The sequence below is a fragment of the Lathyrus oleraceus genome, chromosome 5, assembly GCF_024323335.1.
Source record: "Lathyrus oleraceus cultivar Zhongwan6 chromosome 5, CAAS_Psat_ZW6_1.0, whole genome shotgun sequence".
NCBI classification, from domain to species: Eukaryota; Viridiplantae; Streptophyta; class Magnoliopsida; order Fabales; family Fabaceae; genus Lathyrus; species Lathyrus oleraceus.
In genome coordinates, this window is record NC_066583.1 from 172,895,201 (window position 1) to 172,918,936 (window position 23,736).

Consider the following 23,736-nt stretch of genomic DNA (forward strand, 5'->3'; position numbering starts at 1 on the left):
GACTGGGTTCAAACGGAGAAAGGGAGATGTTGCGGCATTTTCTGGAGAACGGGGTTCACATTGGCGATCGCAAGTTATCGTCAGGCGACTGGGGTTCAAACTGGAGAATGGGGTTCATTATTTTGGCAAACAGGAGAACGGGGTTCAAATGCAGTGATCTGGGGTCATTTGCGCGAAAGAAATCTTCGGGGTTCAAGAAAAGCATAAAAAAGAAAGGAATGATAATCCCGAGCGAATGAGTGGTGATCAGGCCATGGTTATCCCTGTGTTACCATTTATTTTGGTATCCAGGTCGACAGTTTCATTTCGGTGATCAGGCCGACTTTCTCCGTATCAGACGGATTTTCTTTCAAGACTGTTTCTTCGCCGATTCTGACAGGCGTTGTTAATTATTGTCCCATCAGAGTGCAAATTGTTCGTCTGTTCTTGGTATTCAATCACTCTTCATCCTGATCATCTGAAAGCCGAGGCTATTCATATCGACAGGTTCACAGTGGATTGAATAGGGGCAGCTGTAACACCTCAAAATTTGCCCTCCTCTCTTGGGACTAGCATAACATATGGCATATCATTTTAGGTCATTAGGCATTGCATATTGCATATCATGTGGTTACATTGTGCAAGTCATCCTCCCAAGTCTTGATCAGAAGATGAGGAAGTTAATGTGCAAGCTAGGGTTTTGTTGACTAATCATTGGCCATCTGAGGATTGGGCTATGAATTAGGGTTTTATGATTCTCAAAGGATATTGGTTTTCATCTTGATTACAATGATACATCGTCATCATAATGGTTTGATTTCATCAAGTGTTGGATCACATTCCTTGAGATTAGGGTTTTGACCACTGGTCAACCCTAATCAGTTGCATTGGGCCAATCAGGGCATAATCAGGAGATGGGGTCTATGATGGATGTGGGGATCATTTTGTGATTTTATTGAGATTATTGAGGCTAGGGTTTCATCCTTGAGCCATTTCATCAAAGGATTGGAGCTCAGTTTGATCTATGCATTGCCAAATTCATCTATCAGTTGAAAAGTCAACTATGGTCAACTGAGTTTGATTTAATGGATTTGGAGGTGGAGATGAGTTGGATACACTTCATTCATGTTGTAACAAGTGTTATTTGACATTGCAAAGTCCAAGAATGAAGAAAATCAAGTCAGGACAAAAATTGCCAAAAATAGAAAGTGACTTGTAATAGAAGTTTCCAAAAATGGAAAGTTTTTGACCTCAAAATTACATGTCCAAGGAAGCTTCAAATGAAAAATTGTTCAACATGAAAGTTGTAGATCTTATTCTCACCTTTCCAAAAAGTCCAAGAACTTGAAAATCCCATGTATGGTTGTCAAGTTATGGTCCAGTGAATTTCAGAAATGACCCATAATCAGGAGGGCATAACTTCCACATGGAGTGTCCAAATTGGATGTTCTTTATATGCACAAACTCCATTTGACATGTACTTTCATGGTGCATAATTGGATTTTATTAAAAATGGTCAATGCAAAAAGTCAAATTTCAACTGTACAGTTAAAAGTCCAGGGGCAAAATTGTCCAACTTGAGAAATAATGGGAATTTTTGAATGGGGATTTTTGCAACACTTCACAAATGACACTTGGAAATGGTTGGGATCATCATAACATGCCAAGGCCTTGTGGTTTGAGAATTGACTTTTGAAATGAACTTGGAAAAATGAACACATAGCCATCACGTGTGGAAAATGCAAAATACTCATCCAATCAACATGAGACAAGTAGCAACAGCTCACACATGTCATTTTGAGAGTGTGTGAGCTGTCAATGAGCTGGCATTGGCTGGCATATGAAAGTACATTTTTGCCCTTGGCTTGAAAATGACACATTTGTTAATCATTGGCATTTTGGTTAATTGAAGTGATTAAGCATGGATTAAGCTGGGATATATATTGTTAATCATAACCAACTCTAACAGAAATCACAATTCCCAAAATCAAAACCTCTTTTCCCTCCAAATTCATCAATTTCTCTCAAGAACACATCACACAAAATTCCATCAATCTCTCTCAATTCGTGATCATTTGACAAGATTCTTTTTGGTTTGATCTTCTTTCCTCTCATACTTCATCTGTTTTGGAAGATTGGATTGAAAGGAGCATCAATTCGTGACTGTTCATTTTGGATGCATCAATGGCATTTGGAGTTTTCATGCACTAGGAGCGATTGCAACTGAACCTGAGCATTCCAGACACCTCACACATCATCCTTCTCCATCTGTTTGGGATCAAATCGCGCGAAGAACATCAATTTCAACACTGCCATTTCCAGGTGCTCGAATTTCGAATGTCATGATTTTATGAATGATTATATGCGTTTTGTAGAGTGTGTGATGTAGATTATCATGATGTAATTAGTTTTGGAAATGGTGAATTGTAGCTCGAGTTATGTGGATTCAAAGTTATGTTGCAAAAACCTAATTTGATCGATTCGAAGAATATAGGAAGAGTTGGATAAAATTAAGGACATATTTGGACTCTACATGCTTAGACCTTTCCAACGCCTATCTGATTGTGAATTTTGGTGAAAGTTGGATGTTCTTGTGTTCTTGAATTTTTGGATGAGGACGATGCAATTTCTGGAAAAAAGCAGTGTTTAATCCGCTTTGGCTGGCTGAGAAATTCAAATCGTGTTTCCCGCGCCCTCATCACACTAATTACAAGATTGCCATTAGTCAAAATTAATTAATTAATATTAATTCAAATAATTATTTTAAAAATCATTTCCACCTTAAAAAAATCATAAACAATTATTGGAAGGTCACAAAAATATGAGGATTTTTTCTATGGATTCCCAATTATCTCTAGAATTTTATGGACATAAATTTCAAAGTTGTGCTTGGTGAAAAATGCATTTGACCTAGGGTTGTTTGACTTGTGTGCATTTTTGACACCTTTTGCCATTTCTATTGTGAAATTCTTATGCCTTAAAAGAAATTCTTGAAAATTTTTGTGGTGATTGTAGACATGCCAATGGTGATTTACATATAAATTTGTGAATTTTGGATACCTGATGATTGAGTTATGAATTTTTGAATCTAGGTGTGACAATTTGTGTCACACCTAGCTAGGTCAACTTTCTGGATTTATTTTCATGACTTAGAGATGTTGAAATGAATTGAAATTTTGCATGAATGTTTATTGATATGTTAAGATGCTATGTGAATTTTTCTGGATTTTTATGTGGCATTTTCAATTTGATTGGTATTTTTCATCTCTGTTGGTCAAATGTGCAAGTCCATGTGATACATGTTGGCATTATCTTTGTGAAATCCTCATATGGTATTGGATGATGATGAAATTTGGTATGCTGGTTATAGACACATGATAGGACATGATGCTTTTGGTCCCATTCATTTCTTTATTGTTTTCATTGACTTAGGATTTTTTGAAGTGAATGCATGTGTTGATGCTAGGGTTTAGCTTGAATATTTGTGTCTGTTTTTCTTGATTTTCATTGACATAGTTCCTTTTGTCCAATTGAGCTGAAAATTGACATGCCATACCTTGAATATGTCCTGTTTAAGTGTGAATTATTTGAGGATTTTTGGAATTGTTTTGATATGGATTTGATGGAAGTCATTCTGTTTGGACATTGGATGTTGCATTTGACCTAGTTTGGCTTGTTTTATGCATGAAATAAATATGGTGAATGGTATGAGCATGGGACCAATTGCATTTGCTTTTGTTTAGTGTTAATATGAGTTTGGTTGAGAATCCCTTGCTGTTTAGACATTTTTCTCACTTTTGGACCCTAGGCTTGGCCTAGTGGTCTAGTTTCTCACATTTGCTTGATTTTTCAGGATAAAAAGCACAATGCTCAAGGAGATTGAATCAAGTGAATTCAATTGAGTTTGTTTGATGTTTGTGAACTAACATGAATTTGTTTTGTAGGTTGTGAAGCTTGAGCTTGAGCTTATAGCTTGCTTTGTGTGCATTAATCTGTATAGTCTGACTGATTAACATTTGTTGTTTATTGTTGTTTGTCTGAGTGCTGATGATACTTGATTGATTTCAGGTACATTTAGTTGCTTACAGTTCTTTAAGAACTTGCTTGCTGCTGCTTGGTTTTTAAACCACTTGAGGTAGGACTTCTATTCTTCATGTAGTCTGGAGACCCGGTCTGTTAATTGACCGGGCAAACTGTCTGAAGTCCTCCTTAAGAGGCGATGTTTGTGATTGTTTAAAATTGTGCCTAAGCAGGTAAAGTCCTTAATCAAGGCAATTGGTGGAAGCAAAGGGATATGCAATCTATCCCCCACTATTCTGTGAGTCGTCCCTCTGCTCACACTGCTGTGTGTTGATGCATTGGGACACAAACCCAAGATCTTGTACTTTGTACAGTTGTGTCAGAGTCTTTGAGCGTAGAAGGGTCCCTCCATTCTGGACCCACGCTCCTTTGTCTGAAGCTCTCCCTGGTCAGGGATAAGAGCTGTGAGGTCTCATCCTCACTTCACCTTTTCATCTGCTTCACCTTAGCCTCGTAATGGCAAGGTTAAGAGCGAATCATACCCATGTACAGACGACTTGCTTCGGCAGTCAAACCCATTGTTTGAGCCCACTTGATTGGTTATAGTGTGTGCTTTGTGAATATTTGTTTGACATGGTTGTTTGAAATGCTTGATGATTGTATGCTTGTATGCTTGCTTTCTTCCTGGATAGGAGTAGCTTGCAGTTGTGCAAGTAGGTAGAAACCTCAACTTAGGGTAATGATGCATGACAACACTAGGCTCGAGTCCAGCTCCCTGGTAGTGTGTCGTCCCTTGGTTTCTGGCTAGATTTTCTTTCCCTTGAGGGGGAACTACATCGCCCTGATCCTTGTTCCAGACGAGGTATGTAGGCAGGTGGTCATGCGAGACCACTCCGGGCAACCTTTTTCTTTTTTGTGTGTGTTTACTTGTTATCTGATTGTGTGTTTGGTTTGGATGCCGACGTAAGTCCAGTGATTGGCTGTCGGGCTCCACGTTTGCCCTTTTGGGTGTGTTTTGGTTCGGATGCTGACGTATATCCATCGAGTGGTTGTCAGGCTCCACGTTTGCCTGTTGGTGTGCGTTTTGTGTTGTTTGGCGTGCGTAAGCCGAACTACAGTGGCTCTGATTCTCGTTCCAGACGAGATATGTAGGCATAGGATGCGACGTCCTATCGAGCTCTCTTCTCTTAACCCCACCTGCGTTCCCTGTGTGTGTGTGTGTGATGTTTTAGCAACCTATTTTTTATTTTAGAACGTGGATCCCGTCGAGTACGACGGACGTGAGGGGTGCTAATACCTTCCCCTTGCGTAACCGACTCCCTTACCCTTTCTCTTTGGTCGCGAGACCATTTCCTTTCCAGGTTTCTCTGAGCGTTTCCTTTCCCTATCTTGGGATAAATAACGCGCAGTGGCGACTCTGTGTTTGTGTTTTTATTTGAGTCTCGCCGGTTGTTTTTTCGCGGATGCGACAGCTGGCGACTCTGCTGGGGAAGTGAGGATGTAGACCTGTGCTGGTCCATCGTCCCTAAGCGAGTCTCTCCTAGCGTTCTAGGATTAGTTTAGGTTGCTTGTGTTGTATTATTTATTGCATTTATTATTCTAACCACTGTATATATTTGCATTAAATATGTGCATGCATCATTCTATCATGTTGCCGTCCTCTGTGCAGGTGGTTCCTCTGTTTGGGGTGGGTGTTCTGAGTGGGGCTAAAACCCAGGCCCGAGTATACACCTAGGATTAGTGTGGTCTCATGTCGCCTCCTTCATGTTAGGTCAATATGTGCCTGGCGGCGTGATGTACCACAAGTCGGACGAGGTTCATTTGATAGTGCTTTCCTCTGTGGGGTACTCCACTTTGGTTGAGTTACTTCATCTGAACTATTGACTCTGGTGACCGATCATTTCCCGGATCTTTGGTTTAGACGATCTTAAGGGAGCTACAATGGCACACCCGAAAGGGCAAACCCATTGAGTATCTCTGCCCGATTGTCGAGACTATTATCCGCCTTAGGGTGACCTGATTAGAATTTACCTGTGAGGGGAGGGTGGTTCTTTCAGATGCATGTTCTGTTGGTGACTCAGATGGTGACTTTTTGTTCCGTGGATCAGAGTCATATTTATAAGGCGGATTTATGGCCGTTTATTTCTGAGACGCCGGAGTGCTGTCCGTGGTATTTATCAGTGGGGATCCGTTTATTTCAGGATTCCCCGGGCCGAGATATTTATCAGTGGGGATCCGTTTATTTCGGGATTCCCTGGGCCGATTCAGATGGTTGTGGTTATCTGCTCAGAGATGGTTTGATGGTGATGATGATGATGTGTCTGTCTTCCGTTTATTTCGGAACCCGTGGGTCCGATTTGTGGTTACACACTCCTCAGATGATTATGATCAGTTCAGAGACCGGTTTCAGTGCAGATGATCAGATGGCTTGGAGGATGGCAACGCATTGCATGCATTCATCAGCATCATTACATCTTGCATTAATTGTATCTAACACATGTTTATCCATATGCAGGGACATTTTTGATCAAGATCCTGGTTGAGAGACTTCCTGTTCAGATATGAGGACCGGCCGGAAAGACAACATTGCTTACAGTTTCTTCGATCCTGAGATTGGTGTGCTGAAGGATATGATAGCATTGATCACACCCGACCATGTGGGGATGTTCAGAGAGGCATACGGTGGTATCCTGAAGATGGTTTTCAGACTCACTGACAGCGACAGGAGCGCCATTCATACTCTTCTCCAGTTCTATGACCCGGGGCTGAGATGTTTTGTGTTTCCAGATTATTTGTTGGGACCTCTGATGGAGGACTATGCTGGCATTCTGGGTATGCAGACTCGTGATCAGATTCCTTTCCATGTCACTAGGGCAGAGCCCGATGTCCTTGGGATTTCCCGTGCTCTTTATTTGAGTCCGGAAATGGTCAAGGAGGGTTTGAAGGAGAAAGGAAAGTTACCTGGGATTTCATTTGAGTTTCTTGGAGGCTAATACCAAGGAACATGCTGCTATGGGTAACTGGAATACGGTTTGCGCATTGATTGCTGTGAGCATTTATGGGATTATGCTATTTCCTAATCAGAAGAATTTTGTGGACCATAATGCTATTAGGTTGTTCATGCAGAGAAACCTTATTCCTACTCTGATCGGAGATGTTTACTACTCGGTTCATAACAGAAACGAGAAGCGGCGTGGGGGTCTGATCCGGTGTTGTTCTCAGTTGCTCTTCAGGTGGTTTATGGGGTATTTGCCTACCCGAGGTGCCTTTGCTCATATTGATCCCACTGTCAAGTGGTCATTCAGGTTGATGGGTTTGCGGGTTGATGACATTGCATGGACTCATAATGGTTTGGCTGGTCGGGATTTTATATATAGTTGCGGGAGTCTACCCAATGTGCCTTTAGTGGGAGTTCAGGGTTGCATCAATTACAACCCGACGCTTCTCAGGAGACAGATGGGGTTTGCTGTAGAGGGTCCTCCTCTCGGGCGGGAGATTCAGGAGTCCTTTTACTTCCCGATTGATGGTAACCAGGCTAAGCTGAGGCAAGTATTGGATGAGTGGCGAGATATCCAGAGAAAGGGTAAGGTTCCTTATGGCAAAGTCAATTGTCGGTATTTTCCATTATTCGAGGATTGGTTGCGGAAAAGGATTGAAGTTACATTTCTACCATTTCCTGGAGGTGATCTTGGGTGTCCTATGATTGAGGGTCCAAGTTCTTCTGTCAGTATGGAAGAATTCCTCGAAATGAAGAGGGCCAGAGATCAGTTACTTGCAGAGAAAGCTGAATTAGAGAGAAGTGTTGCTCGGTTTCAGGCAGCTAATCAGGAGATCAAAGTGAAGATGGAAGATCAAGACAAGCGACATGCCTTGGAAGCAAAGCGCTTTGAGATGGATACAACCTACTATGGGAAGATTAGCCAGGCATTAGCATCATCCAACAGGGAGCATGACATCACCAAAGAAAGATTGGCTAGAGCTTCAAAGGTTATTGAAGATGAGAAGAGGAGGCAAATCTTGGTGAAGGATCAGAGGGATGATAGAACCAGAATCCTCGCTGCAGAGTGGGAAGCAGAGAAAGCAAGGATCATCGCCGAGAGGGATCATTACATTGCAGAGCGAGATCACTACTTCAGGCAGATGAAGATTCACCAGAAAGAGGTGGGGAGATTACAGCAGGAGAATACCGAGCTCAGGTTCGCCGCAGAGTTCGCGAGGATGGAAGATGAGATAGGGCCATCTGTGGGACCCTCATCCAGCTAGTTCTTTCATTTGTGTGGATTACCGTCAGGCTTGTTGACGGAATCTACTTGCTTGTATTTCTTTCCCGATTCTGGAGGATTGTATTTGAATTTTATCTGACTTGATGTATGACTATGGCACTTATTGTGCACTTTTGGCTATGTGATGGTTATTTTTCATTCAGTGATTGGGCTTCAAGCTTTATTTGCTTTACGTATGCACTCACACAAGCACACACATGGTTGGGGGTATCATGCTAAATCATATATCTCCGATCTGCACGATGAAATCAAATGCTGAATACACAATATTGATGCCGCTGAGTCAGTCGATCAGTATCTTATTAGGTTTAGACTTTTGAAATCTAGATGATTTTAATTTTCAGTCATTTATCATTCATTGCCGTTTACATTTCATTTAACTTATTTATGTTTATGTCATTTTCACTTTGCTCATTTGGGCCATATCTTGTGATTGTATACGTTATTTGTGCATTTTGGTCTTGTTTGTTTGTGGTCTCAGGACCTTAAAATACCTAATAACAACAAAAACCTTAAAAAATGTTTGGTGGACTGTTGATCTTGATCTGAATTATTGGACTTAAGATTAGGCAACATTCCCTATGCAAAAAGGACTTGGCCAGTGCCAACATTTTGAGACCAAGTTATTGTGAACTAAGCCTTCATCTGGTGCAAGTCTTGGGATTTGTTTGAATTCATCTGCTACTTTGTTTTTGTGCTTATTTGTTATTTTGACCTTGTGTCTGATGCTTTGCTCTAAGTTGATCAAGGAATATTTCATCTGATACATGAGAAGACAAAGAAGACTGCTAGATTTTGGGATTGCTTGCTTGGATGTGGCTATCTTTATTTGGTGTCTTGATCTTCATGATGTCTGGATATTGCTAATTGCTTATTGATTATTGCTTGATTCAAAGTCCAAAGGGAAAATGGGTTTTCTATGTGACATTATTGTCTATTGGATTGCATCTCATTGGTTAGATCTTTTCAACTCTTAACTTTTAATTTTTGTTCTTATGATAGCCTCTTCATCTTCTCCCACTTATTAAATTTCAAAACTCTCCCCCTTTTCAAAAAAATTCTTTGCTTGTGATTTCAAACTGAGATCTTATTTTAAATAGAAACTTTGGCCTTATATTAATGAATTTTCAAACTTTTTCTTAAATCAAACTTGTAAATAAACTTAATCATACTGACTTAAAATTTTAAAAGACAAAAAGAACTAACAACTTCGTTCAAAATTTTTGGCCCTTTGTGCCCTTTTCATTTAAATTTTTGTTAAAAAGCACCTCATCAACTTTGAAATTACCATGAACTACGATGTTTTGATCCCTCATTTTTATGTTGGTACATAGGCACAAGTTCGAAGGTCTTGTCAAACACAAAAATAGAATCAATGAGTTCTTTTCTCATCCCACATTCTATTTTTCTCAAGCATCTTTTATACCAAAAACACATACACACATAAAAAGGGCTCCCAAGGAGTACCTAGAACACTTTGGATGCTAACACCTTCCCTCGGTGTAACCAATCCCCTTACTTGTAATCTCTGGCATTTTATTAGTTTTGATTTGAAAACTTCTTATCTTTGGGTTTTGTTCGTACTTTTTCCCTTTTCCTTTGGAAATAATAAAAGTGCGATGGCGACTCTGGTTTTATTAACGTTAAGCTTATCCATAGCTTGATGATCATGAATTTACCGCTACACTATGCTCTGATGAATAGCCAAGCCATGCTTTTGAAGTTGTTTCATATGCCAACCCTAGCTTCACAAGCCAAGAGTTTTGAATTTATGGTGATCCACTAATGGATGAATGATGCATATGAAGGAATTGTTAATGTATGCAACTGATCCTCAAGTCAAATGGTTGGATGGAAATATCAAAAAGTGGAGGACAAATTTTGGGGTACAACACTTTCGATATAATTTTTTGTTGATGTGGGTATCGATATGGTCTCACATTGAATGGGCCATGTCCATCTATCAAGGTAATGGCATGTGAACGCTCCCTTTCAGATGATAAGCTTGTCACTTCCTTAAAAAACCCTTTAAACTTTCTCATCAATTCTTCTAATTTCTTCTGTTAAGTAGCAGTGAAATCGTGCAACTATATGTCTGCTGCCATTGTGGTCTCTAATATTCCCAACTCCCATATCTTAGGATGACACTGCCTCCTCCTCAACCTATCTTTCCTCCATTTCCACAACCAATAATTTCTCATCCATCACCTCATTGTCCCCTTCTTCTACCATCATGACTCTAAGTTGTTTATCAGGACTATGGTACGTTGTATGAAATGGTCCAATAAGTTCTGATATGACTCTAACTTGTTCGGTCCAATAATCTTTGATATGACAAATGGTAAAACCATTATCATGTGGGTTACTCCTTTTATTATCTTGGATCAATTTACCATACTTCCTTTGGTTCCTTCTTCGACAAGCTCTCCTCACACACACTCCGTCTTCGACTCATAATGACAATGCCCAAGAATTTTTTAAGCATCACGATGAAATTTTTATGGTTCTCCTTCACCGCCTTTTATTTGTCCGTTAAGGTGGAACGAACTTCTGTCATGTCATTCTCCAATGCTTGTCAACGAAATTCGATAGGTCTGGCCAGTTTGTTAAGAACCAAAAAATCAAAGAACATACTTAAAGGGTGAGACAACACTCTAAGAGAAGAACTCATATTATTGAGGGGAAAATAAAAGATTCAAGAGAAAATATAGGCTTCCTACTACGACAAGACTGAGCCCATGGAGAGAGAGTGAACTCTCCATTATGACAAATTCAACTGAATTCCAAGAAACATTATACTCTCTCACTATTCCCCATTTAATAGAAATAGTTACAAACACTCTTCAAAGCATGCCACATCATTGGCATATCAAGGATTAATAATAACTTCTTTCTTACCCCTTATCGAATATATTGTCCACTTTTTAAGTCTAAGGTGATTGTCCTGAACTAAATGACTAGTTGCACTTCTAACAAGATCAAGTTAAATACAAAAATAAATATTAATTATCTCGAAGAATTTATGAAAATACTTTATGAACATCGTCGTCAATGTCATAAGTTCTCACACAAAACTAATGCTACTAATTAATCTATCCATGCAAACAAACTTTGTCTCATTGATAATTTGTTACTCTATTTAAATATTAATTGAATTATTTATTTATTTATATTCAAATAAAATAGACTTTTAAATAAACTATCAAATCAACCCGTCCTTCAAAAAGGTCACACTCTGACGTAAAAATAAATTTATGATGAACTATAAGTCATACTTTGGCCTTGACTTTTTTATTAAACCAAACTTAAGCTTGCCAAAGCTAACTCAGCCCAACCTACTCTCACCCCTATTTTTGGTTAGTTGTGCAGAGTTTATCAAGTTGTAATAGCCCTTAGCCAGATGACTGAGTTAGCCTTAGGAAATCTAGTAATCCTCTTGCCACTAACCCATTTTTAATAGGTAAGCTGAACCGAATCTCAATAGGTAAGATAAGCTGAACCTGAACTGACTTTCAACAGGAATTATCTGAACATGACGTGAGAATGAGAACAGCAGCAAATATATTGGGTAAAGAATGTTTCAAGTTATGAAAAATGGAAGAGACGTTTACAAAGCTAAGTTTTTTAACACTGCAATTGCATGTTTATAACATTCGACAGAAATTAGTTCGTTGTTTGATTAGTTTTCAATCTAGGTCCAGTAGTGCCACCGTCAAATAGTACCAATGTGAAGCCTGCACCATTGCTTGCTGCAACCAATTATATATCTCATGTAAAATGACCTGTAAAGACTTGGATTATTGTCTGGTTCTCTTGGGTTTTGTTAGACTATGTTCTTGTTCCTATGCTCTTTTAATAAGCAGCTGTTTTTATTTATTTGTTTAAATGGGAGATGTGTTTTCCTTTCTTGATTTGTAAACCCTGGAAAAAGGGTAGCAGCAAGGTGTTATATTTCTAGTCAATAAGAGAAAAAAAACAGAATAGCATTTGAAGAGGAGAAATGAAAGGAAGAAGATCAATCCATTTAGACTACATTGTAGTGTAGTCTAGTTAAATGAATCTCATTCCGCTCCTTACTCATCAAATATTTCCTACATATACAGCATGATTAATGCGTCAAATGGAGTCAATTGCTCAAGAAGCTCGAAGTAAATGCACTTGCCTCTTTTTGGGGATTATGCATTGATCACCTTCAGTTTCTTTACAGGCTTCGCTCCTCCCATGTTGACTACATTATTCCTGAACAAGGCAGCGCATGAAATATAAAAAATGTTTGTACTGCATAATCATGTGTTCTACAGGCATGCCACATCCAAGAAATATGGATACAGTTTCATGCAACAACCATAAAATTAAAGAATTTTATCAATTGGTTTATTGCAACATATTAGCTATTTCAAAGGTGAGAGCATTGCATATTTGCTTCACAACATGAAAAACACCATGGTTCGGCACTTACCATAATATGTCATCTGTATAATAGGAAAGAATCAAAATTAAATATCAAAGAAATGCAGGTAATAATACTATAATAGGAATTGCGAAAGCAATTCCCTAACACCACATATCACAAATCAACACCAGTTGGCAGAAAACTAGTTTGCTTACAAATTTACATTAAAAAAATATAATGAAATAGAACGAAAATTTCCCAAGTTTTGGTAATATTAAAACAAGCTGACCACCAATAACGGATTCACATATGTATAAAGAGAATAATATTTCTTGGAACTTTATCAATAAAGAACAAATAAGGATAAAATCATGGATGATGATTGATGATCAATTGACTCATAATGGTTGTGTGTGGATAATACGAGCCATTTAGATAATTGTAAGAGGGGCTAGTTGGATATACAATGGCTAATAGAGAAAGATTTGAGGTACATCTCACGTGAGAGTTTTGAAATACTTGCATTATTATGAACATCTCAAAGTATAGGGAAAAAGAAAACTGGGGTTCACAGAGGGTTTTATCTTCAAAATACAGTGAGAAGAAGCTTGTGCATAATACTATGACAGAGTCTTTTAGAACTTCGAAGTAAAATCAATCATCACGAAGCTTGTGCATACTACTATGACAGAGTCTTTTATCACATTCTTCCTTTCCTTCTTGTTGTGCTTTACTTCTGGCAGTAGTATATAGTTAAAACACTATAACACAATACTTTATCTTAAATACGAGAAAGAGGACAATAGACAAGTGATAGTAACATATCCCGGAGTGGCTATGTCAACCCGAAAAAAGAGAATTAGGACTGTCTTAGTAAAAGGAAATTAGAGACTAAAAGCATCACAACACATTAACCTCCACCATTAGTCCATTTAGAGTTAGGTGTATTTTTTCTTGTATTTTCTTGTGCTACTGAGTAATAGTGTAGCAGAAAGAGGGTGCAAGTTGGTATAAAAAGCTTAGCATGGCTACTCTACAAGAATCACTCTGGCCTAATTGGTAACACAATCTTTATAAACATTTAATTCAACACCGCAAGCCTCAATATATATAAAGAAAGCTATTGAAACATAATAACAAACCACGAGGCATGGTTGGCAACCCATTAGATGTAATAAATATCATCAATTGATCTATGTCAGTACACAAGCTTTAATGTATCACCTAAAATTGTGACATTTCTTTTATTGGATTTAGAGTTGAATAACTTACAAAACCTACATTTGGGCGCAGAAAGTGCTATAAATCAAATATTTAATACGTACAGATATGAACAACGGAAAGGAATCAGATATGAATCTGTAATGAAATTATGAAAAAGAATTGTCATTCTCCAGCAACAGTTAAGTTAACTTTATGAGCAATATAGGTTGCACCAACAAGTCTAAAAGAAGAAAGTTACCATAGAAAGGGTTGTGAATCCAATCTCATGAAATTGATAATAATAACCGGAAAGGAAATAAAGATTTTCCGGCATTGCGTTAACAGTTTCAAATCTAATGTTCACCAAAATGCTATCAAGTCAAAGTTGATCTGAGATTGTGAAACCATCAAAAATAAACATTTAAAGGAACACTGAGATTAATCACTATAAGCTCCCACCAACACAAATCTCGAATAGGAAAGGATGCCGTCTAGGGAGAACAACATAAAATATAAATGCAACACCAATTTCTTAGCATGCAATAACCATGAAAACAACGCATGACATTCCATAACAGCAAAAGCCAATACAGAAACACCAAAAATGAAGTCAACACAGTAGCATATATGGTATATGAACGTATGAAAAACAAAGTTCAAAAATGAAACTTTAGTTATATATGGATAACTACTCAAGTTTACAAGCAGAAGAATAAAAAATCATGGCAAGGATTTAGTATAAAACACGATAACGCTCTTACTTGGAGTTCCCAGTTCCATGGATATCAAGATCATGAGTAGTTTTACTCTTCTTCTTCGCGAAAAGCTTGGTCTTCGATTTCCTTTCTCTGACTTTCCAAACGCTATTCTTTCTGAAAACCAATTTATCAACCTTCCACCCTGGGCAACTAGTGTCTATAACCGTAACCTCGCTTCTCGTGAAACCCTTCAAATCTTCCGCACCGTCGTTCTCTTCCACGCATCGATCTTCTACTTCAACCACTGCATCGCCTCCGGTGGTGGTGGGAGCATTGTTGATGGTGGTGGAGGAAGATGCGATGAAGATTTTAGGGTTCGTTTGTTTCCTAGGACATTTCTTAGATGTTATAGAGTGGGTGGCGCCAGGATTGAAGAGCTGAGTGAGGATAGCGGTTAACGGTGGGTCGTGGGTAACGGTTGGACGGCGTCGCGGCGGTTTAATGGGGCGGGGTTGAGGAGAATGGGTGGTTAGTCTGAGGAGGAAGGAGTCGAGGTCAATGTCGTCGCCGGTTGGGATGCCTTTAATGGATCGAAGACGGTCGAGCCAGTTTGAACCGGTTTTGTCGGACCGGTTTGAGCAGATCATTATGAGTGGACGGTGGACGGAGAAGGAAAGTAGTGGAGTGTGGACAGAAAGAAGATAGAGAGAGAGAGAGAGTGTGGAGGCGGAGGAGTTGAAAAGTGTGAATGGTGGTAGATACTGGGAAAGGGGAAAAAAGGCGGGTCGGTGATGCGACGTCACGTGGTTGAGAAGAGTAATAGTGTGTTTTTGAAATTCAAACACACTGTACTTTTACCAATCAGGAATGTTGATTGCACAACGTTGGACATACATACCCCATTCAACTACTATCACATACACATACTACTAGATGTTGACATCTAAGCTAAATATTGATTTTTTTTTTAGATTTAACTATTTTGTAAAATTTTAAATAATTTTTGTTTCGTGCTAGAATCAAAATTGTTTTTCCGCTCCATGTTATGATGCACATTGCTCTGGTGCGGTGGTGTGGGGTGAAATACAAGGTTATTATTCAAATACTCGAGTTAGTTCTTTGAATAATGGAGTGAGTAATGAGTTAGAATAATTGAACATGTTTCTGCATCATTAATGATATTTATGAGATAGATTGAATTGGGTCATTCTGAACGTTGGGCTTAGAAGCGGTCCAAAATAATTGTCCTCAAGACTTGTTATGTCGTGATGCATGAGAAGTCTTCTAAAAGTCGGGTCGGGTACACCTTGTTTGTGACCTTGTGTTGATGGGTGGAAAGGACTTGACGACAACTTCATTAAATACATATCTAATCATTGGGACGTTTCGCTTAACATCTTACGCGTGGGTATAGGTGAATAGGCTAGGGTATGACACATCTGTTTAGAACATTCGAGTGTTTTTTAGTATGCTTGCATTTTCGAGGTGTCATATGAATCGTCGATTATTAATCGTCCATTTCCTTACGTTCTATGATTCTAATGTTCCTTCCTTTTTCTTATATAAGGCTTTATTCAAAACTTTTGTTTCCTTCACATTTTTCCTTTCTCATTTGTGTGTTTTCCCCTCCTCTGTTTTCCCATTTTGGTGATCCTTGTTTCCAGGTTTTTTCCAGTTGTTAGGGTCTTTACATTATCAATGTTTCACTTCTTCAACTATTCATTTATGTTTCATCTTCTTTTTCAGGTACCATTTTTACCATACCCTTTTGTCCTTTTTATTGTCTTTCATTAATAACCTAGGAGGTGCGCCTGTAAATGTAAATAGAACTGGTGGGGTTATTTTCCCATATCAACCATTTACGAGAACCCTAACATTCCTTCTAATGAAGTTATGAAAGTCAATGACCATATCCTGGATCTAGTAGTTCTAAGTGATAGTTATAGGACTGTGGGAGGTTTCGTCGAGAGTGGGAGTGACCCTCCTAGCCCTCGTGATGGAAATGAGGAGGGAGACTATCGCATTGTAGCTTATATAAAGGAGATTGCTCGCTTACCTTTCTTCGTGTGAGTTCACAAAGAAATGGAAATGGCATTTGCTTCCCAAAATGAGTTAAGATCTTTTTACTTCACTATAACCTTCAGAGCGGCGCATGGATGAGATCCTACCACTGAAGAGATTAGGGAACACCTCATCTTTAGAAATAATAATCTAGTTTCTAAATGGCGTTATCTTGTACCTGGCAGCTGGGACGCCATGATAAAACGTGGACGCACATATTTGGTGCAACCGCCTGACTCTATACTTTATCCCTAGGTTGATCTTGAATTAATGGGAATCGTTTGTGTGTTTAGTTATACGGAGTAATTGGAAAAAAAAACCAAATAGAAGTGGGTCCTTCTTAGTTGTGCAGAGAAGATGGAAGAAGCCATGAATAAGCCCAAAATTTGTATTGTACACTCCATGTTTACATTATCTTGCACTAACCTTTGGTTAATGAGTACATTTATCAAATTTAAAACACAAATAAATTTCCTATAGTAGGCCTCTGGTACTTCCTCCATAACTCGCTTTTTTTCGCTGCTTGGTTTTTCTATTCTGGGTACCTTTCTCTGTATCGATTCTTCCTTAATTTCATGTATCTCCTTTTGCCTCCCCGTATTGAGGGATTGTATATCACTTGACTACAAAACAAAATAAATAACAAAAACAAAAATTCATCAGTAAGTAAAAGTGTGGATTGCATCCCACAAAGCGCTTCGTTTAACGTCGTATGGCTCGAAGGTTTACCACATTATCTATGTAGATAAACATTTTTTACCAGGACAATTCCTCGTCCTTGAGGATAAGGCCTCTCCTTATTTCTTTTTGCTTTTGGACCGGAACCAGGAATTTTTTCATTCAGAGTTTCTAATGGAGGTGGTGGTAGTTGAGAAGGGCTTATTGTGTCTTTTTCTGATATTGGTATGTTACTTTGCCTTTTCACATCTATCCCGATCATGCCTACTTGATAGTGATGTTCTTTTCTACCTCTAGCTTCTTGTTTTCAATAACATTCAAGGTTACTTCATCATCATAAGCTTTTAAAGTTAACGTGCCTTAGTCCATATTGAGATTGCATCGACTTGTCTGCTTGAATGGTCGACCAAAAATGATAGGTGTCTTTTCATCTTCAAGTATGTCTATGATCAAAAAATCAACAGGAAAACTCAATTCCCCGATTATCACCAACACGTCTTCTTCTATCCCGTATGCATTCTTTATCATGTGATATGCAAACTTAAGATTTATCTTTGTATCACTGACGTTTTTAATATCCAGCCCGTGGTAGATTGATAATGGCATCAGACTCACACTAGCTCAAGAATTAATTAGTATCTTTTTGAAAGTTCTCTCCTTTATAGTGCATGAGACTGTGACTGCTCTAGGATCATTCTGTTTGTTTACAATTCTCTTACCTAGTGATATTGCACTATATTTCTCCTTCAAGGCTACCGATCCCTCTCTTGTTGGTCTCTTTTCGGCGATTACCCCTTCCATGAATTTTGTGTCCATGGGCATTCGCTTGAGTGCTTCAAAAAAAAGGCATATGACTTTCTATCTTCTTGAACATTGTGATGGATTTCTCAAAGTATGTTTCTCCAGGTTCCTTCTTTGTTTCTATCAGAGGATATGGTAACTTAATCACAGGTTTAGTCTCCTTTTTATTTTTCTCTTCAGTTGGCTTTCCGGGTGGTATAGCTTTTTCAGCTTTAGCAGCCTTCTTACTTCTCGTCGTGACAACATTAACATTCTCATGATTTCTTGGATTTTGTATTGTTTCACTTGGTAAGGAACTTGGTGTTCGATAACTTGCTATTTGTTGTGCTATCTGACCCATCTTAACTTCAAGATTTTTGATGAAAGCGATCATGTTACTATGATTATTACTAGTTTCCTCTTGGAATTGGGAATTTTGAGTAGCCATCTCTTTAATGGCAAGTTCCCATTCAGCCTTTTTGGGTGCTTGTTGTTGATATTGTTGATGTTTTTGTGGGTACGATTGTTGATGTTGGTACTGTTATGGTTAGTTCTTATATTGAATGAGACCCTGCTTTGGAAGATTCCCTTGTTGATCTTTCCAGGAAAAATTTGGATGATTCTTCCACCTTGGATTATAAGTGTTAAAGTAAGGATTGTTCTGCTTCGGAAATTTTATCTCTTCAATTTGTTGCACAGTTGCAATATAATATACAGTCAAATGAGGTCCTGCATAAATTCCACAGTTTACATTCTGGATTGGCTGAATTTGAGCTACATGTTGGGTACCAATATTCATAGCCTTTAGTTTCTTTTCCACTTCTGCAGTAATTGTGTCTTCGATTCTTATTTTATTGGTTTCAAGCTTCAAATTAATAGTTCCTTCAGATTTGCTTGAACACCTATCATATAACTCCAAGTGCTCATTTGCAGTTATTGCTTCAATGATCTTTTTAATACTCGTGGCTGTTGAAAAGTTTAATGAGCCACTGACTGCTATATCAATCAATTGTTTTATTTTCAGTCGGAGACGAATAACAAACATATGCATTTGCTCTGTCTGATCCAAGTTGTGGGTAGGACAAGCAACAAGTATCCTCTTGAATCATTTGTATGAATCACCAAGCGATTCACCTTCTTTTTGTTTGAAGTTCATGATGTCGTATCTTTTCCTGAGGAAAACTGAAGCTGGAAAATACTCATTCAGAAAAGCGGTTTCCATTTGTTCCCAGGGGGTAATACTCCCAACAGGTAATGAGTAGAACCATTCTTTTGCATCTTCGGATAGGGTGAACGGGAACATTCGTAGCTTTTTTGCCTCTTCTGTGTGCCCCTCTATTTTGAGAGTGGTGCTCATAGTTAGAAACCTTTGTAAATGCTTATTGGCATCTTCGTTGATCTTTCCCGAAAAAGGTTTCCTCTCAAATTGATTAATAATGCTGGAATGTAGCTGAAAGTTTGACACATTCACAGGTTGGTTTACAATAGTTAGTCTACCGCCCAGTGCATTTGTCGTCCCATAGTCACCTAACAGTCTTTCCGGTGGTGGTGGATTTTCACCCATCGTTTCGGCCTCTCTTTTTGGCTCTTTTTCCGACTCTGAATATGGCTCTAAATAAACAATTGGGTGTTCTTTGTCCGATTCCAACTTTGCTAATCTAGTTTGTCGGAGTCTTGCACGCAAAGTTCTTTCGATTTCTGCATTAAAAGGAAATTCAATTGAGGTCTTACCTCGCATAAAATATCAGAGGCAGATTAGTCGATAAAAGTCAAAATAAATTAAATGGTAGAAATAAAAAATTTAATTGCAGAGCAACACAATTTCAATTGAACTAAATTTAAACTCTATATTTTGCCACCCCCGGCAACGACGCCAAAAACTTGATCGAAAAAATAGCAAGTGTACTATTTTGCCTGTATAGTCATAATGGGGAAAGTTTCGCAAATGTCGATCTCAAGGACTACTCGCAAATATTGAGTTAGAATTGTTGTTGAATCAAACAAAAACTTGTGTTGGGGTTTATGATTAAAATTTAGAAAAATAATTGCAACTAAAATAAATAATGATGTAAAAAAGGGTTTTCAAGGTAAAGGAACATGTCAGGGAAGGTGTGTAATTTGTTCCTGTAACAACTCTGAGTCACAATTGCATCAACAAATATCAATTTAATTACTACCATTTCTCAAGGGTATTTTCTCCCAAGGCCTTGGTGAGAAAACCTTTAATCATTCCTCCCTAATCTCTATGTCCATAGAAAATTACCGGTGAAATTAAGTCTTGATATATCGAGAATAATCTGGTTCATACAGGATATCCATAATCCTAGGTGATATCTACTGCAGAATAATCTTATGAAATCATTATCAATGGCGGTCCAACCTAATTGATAACCATACAACAATCTCAAATATTCCGAAAGAGAAAGCATTAAACACATAGAAAGATTACAGTAATTCTGAAAAGCAATATTGTCATTGCAAAAGTAAACTCAAAGTCATTACAGATTCAAATCAGGGACACCCTTTAGCATTGGGGGGTTTAACTACTCATAATATTCAAGCAAATCAAAATATAAAATGATGACATTACAAGTATTCAGATGAACTTTGATCTTCAATTGCTTCTGCTCATGAAAGATCGCGTTTCTCCCAAAACCTTTATTTCTCCAATTCTAAATCGTCCCAGTTCTTGTTCTATGCAAAGGTCCCCTTTCTTGTCTGCCAATTTGCCCTCTTATAGAAAAGTCTTTTCTTTCTTCAAACAGATCCACAAAAGTCTATCCAATCTGTCTTACAATTGACCAAACTGCCCCTCACTCAGGAATGATACAAAAAAGTCTAAATTGGGATTTTTTTTCACGCATGCCTGCTACAACCCGTAACATGCCACTGTTTTGCTTGGTTTCTTCTGTGTCATCAGGGCTTCTTGCTACGGCCTGTAGCAGATGCTATGGGTGGCAGTAGCAGGCATACTAGATCGTGAAATCTTCTTTCTGATTTTGTTCGTTTCTCCTTGGTTTTTACATTCGACCCTGCTTGATTACCTGCTTGAATCTGGCTTCTCGGCGAATAAGTGACAAAATACATAGCATAAGTGGTGACTGATCAGCAATGTTACAACTGACATGGATTTGGCCATTATGCTCGAGACTGTCGAAGGAAGGGGGAAGCACGGGCGAAAGATATAGATGAAGTGCAATATGCACCTGCTGAAGATAGTGATTATGAGGATGTGCTACTGCTACATGGTCAACAGTCAGTCTAACACTGGATAAACCAACATGTAGTACTTGGATTCAGGATGCCGTAACCACATGACTAGTAATAAAGAGTGGTTCACCAAGCTAGATGAATAAGTTGAGAGAGTGATAAAGTTTGCAGATGGCACGCACATCACATCAGGTGGAAAGGGAGACATCTTTGTTTTCATAAAAGATGGTTGAAAAGCCAGCATCGCTGATGTGTTGTGTGTACTTTAGATGACAAGTAAATTAATAAGCGTATGTTAATTACTTGCAAAAGGGTATAACATTAAGATAAAAAAAATAAGCATATAAAGGTGTATAATAGTGATTAAAGGTTGATTATAAAGTCACCATTGGTAGAAATCAGGACCTTCAAAGTAGAGATCAACCAGTTGATCATAAATGTCTTGCTTCAACTGCAAAAGAAGATAAGATTTGGCTATGGCATCTCATGTATGGACATCTAAACTTCAGAAGTTTAGGTATGCTCAACCAGAAGAATATGGTGTATGGTTTACCTCATGTGAAAGAACCAAGTCAGGTGTGTGAGGAATGTTTCAAAGTAAAGCATACTAGGAAAACATTCAAGCATGAATTGCCAATAAGGTTGGAGAAAAGGCTAGAGTTAGTTCACTCTGATGTGTGTGGACCATTTGAAGTAAGGTCGAATGAAGGTAACTAATATTTTCTAACCTTCATAGATCAATTCATTATATATATGTGGATTTACCTCATTGAAATAAAGATTGAGGTACTCACACAGTTCAAGAAGCTCAAATTGCATGTCGAGAAGAAAAGTGGATGCAACTTGAAGAAACTGAGAACTGATGGTGGTGGTGAATACACTTCTCAGGAATTTGCTAGATTTTGCAATGAGGGAAGTATAGAGCATGCGGTCATTGCACCTTATATACCTTAACATAATGGCATAATTGAGAGGAAGAATCGAAGTATACTAAACATGACTAGGAGCATGTTGAAAGCTAAAGATATGCCAAAAAGGTTTTGAGGGTAAAGCAACTTCGAAAATAATATACATTATAAACAGATGTCCAACCAAGAAGATAGTTGAGAAGACTCCTTATGAGGCTTGGACATGTGTAAAGCCGAATGTTAATCATCTTAGAGTGTTTGGATCAATGTGTTTCAGGCATGTACCTGAACAATTAAGGAAGAAGCTAGATGACCGAAGTCAGGTTATAGTGCTCATAGGTTATCATTAGATTGATGCATACAAGTTTTATTCACCAAATGATGATAAACTTGTGATCAGTCAAGATGTTCTAGTAGATGAAAGCAAATGGTGGGATTGGACTCAAGGGTTCGTTCAACAAAAGGCAGATACAATCACAATTGTGTTTGAAAAAGACCAATAAACTGGAGTCCCGACAAATTGAAATGAAAAACCACCTAAGTGGAATGTTAGAAGATCGACTAGAGCAAGAACTAAGTCGACAAGGCTAGATGAATATGAGAGATTTCTCGATCAATCAGTCGATGCAGATGGTGACTAAATAGAAGAAGCAATGATAATTGTTGAAGCAGAACCAATCAATTTGGATCAAACCATGAATAATTTGAATTGGTTAGCAGCCATGAAAGAAGAACTCAAGGCAATCGAGAAGAACAAGACATGTGAGCTTGTCGAAAAGTTAATCAAGAAGTCAATTGATGTGAAGTGGCTTTACAAGCTGAAACGAAGGCCAAACTGTGAAATTGCCAAGCATAAGGCAATACTAGTGGCAACGGGTTTTTTGCAAACACCAGGTCTTGATTTCGACGAAGTGTATGTACCTGTTGCAAGACCGGAGACAATAAAAATTATTGTGTCGACAACAGCATACAGAGGGTGAAAGATACATGAGTTAGATGTAAAATCAGCATTTCAGAATGGACCTCTGGAAGAAGAAGTCTATGTCAATCAGCCACTAGGATTCGAAATCAAAGGGCATGACTCAAAGGTGTTTAGATTGAGAAAGTCTCTTTATGATTTGAAGCAAGCCCCAAGAGCTTAGAATAAGATAATAGATAGCTTCTTGATCGAAGAGGGTTTCACAAAGTGTGTCTCTGAACATGGAATGCATGTTAATGATGCAGACAGGTTCAGTCGAATCATCATATGCATGTATGTAGATGATTTATTAATTACATGTCCAGATGAATCTGAGATAAGAAGAGTCAAGTCGAAGATGATGCAAGAGTTTGAAATGTCCGGCCTAGGGAACTTGCAATATTTCTTAGAGATGCAGTTCAAAGAAACATGTGAAGGAGTGTTCCTGCACCAAAAGAAGCGTGCTTAAGATATTTTGAAGAGGTTCACGATGAGCAACTATAATGCAGTTGTTACACCATTAGAGACTGGAGCAAAGTTGAAGAAGGAGATATATGATAAAATT

General features: G+C 38.3%; 2 protein-coding genes across 2 annotated transcripts; one reads left to right on the top strand and one right to left on the bottom strand.

Moving 5' to 3' along the window:
- Window positions 1-11,844: 11,844 nt before the first annotated feature.
- Window positions 11,845-15,453, bottom strand: LOC127081234 (uncharacterized). Its single transcript, XM_051021512.1, has 3 exons — window positions 14,640-15,453; window positions 12,445-12,521; window positions 11,845-12,203 (listed from the first exon to the last, which is right to left on the bottom strand). The coding sequence occupies exons 1-2, from the start codon at window positions 15,221-15,223 to the stop codon at window positions 12,458-12,460; spliced, it is 648 nt and encodes a 215-aa protein (XP_050877469.1). The 5' UTR covers window positions 15,224-15,453; the 3' UTR covers window positions 11,845-12,203; window positions 12,445-12,457.
- Window positions 15,454-22,866: 7,413 nt separating this feature from the next.
- Window positions 22,867-23,193, top strand: LOC127079521 (uncharacterized mitochondrial protein AtMg00820-like). Its single transcript, XM_051019905.1, has one exon. The coding sequence runs from the start codon at window positions 22,867-22,869 to the stop codon at window positions 23,191-23,193; it is 327 nt and encodes a 108-aa protein (XP_050875862.1).
- Window positions 23,194-23,736: the final 543 nt, after the last annotated feature.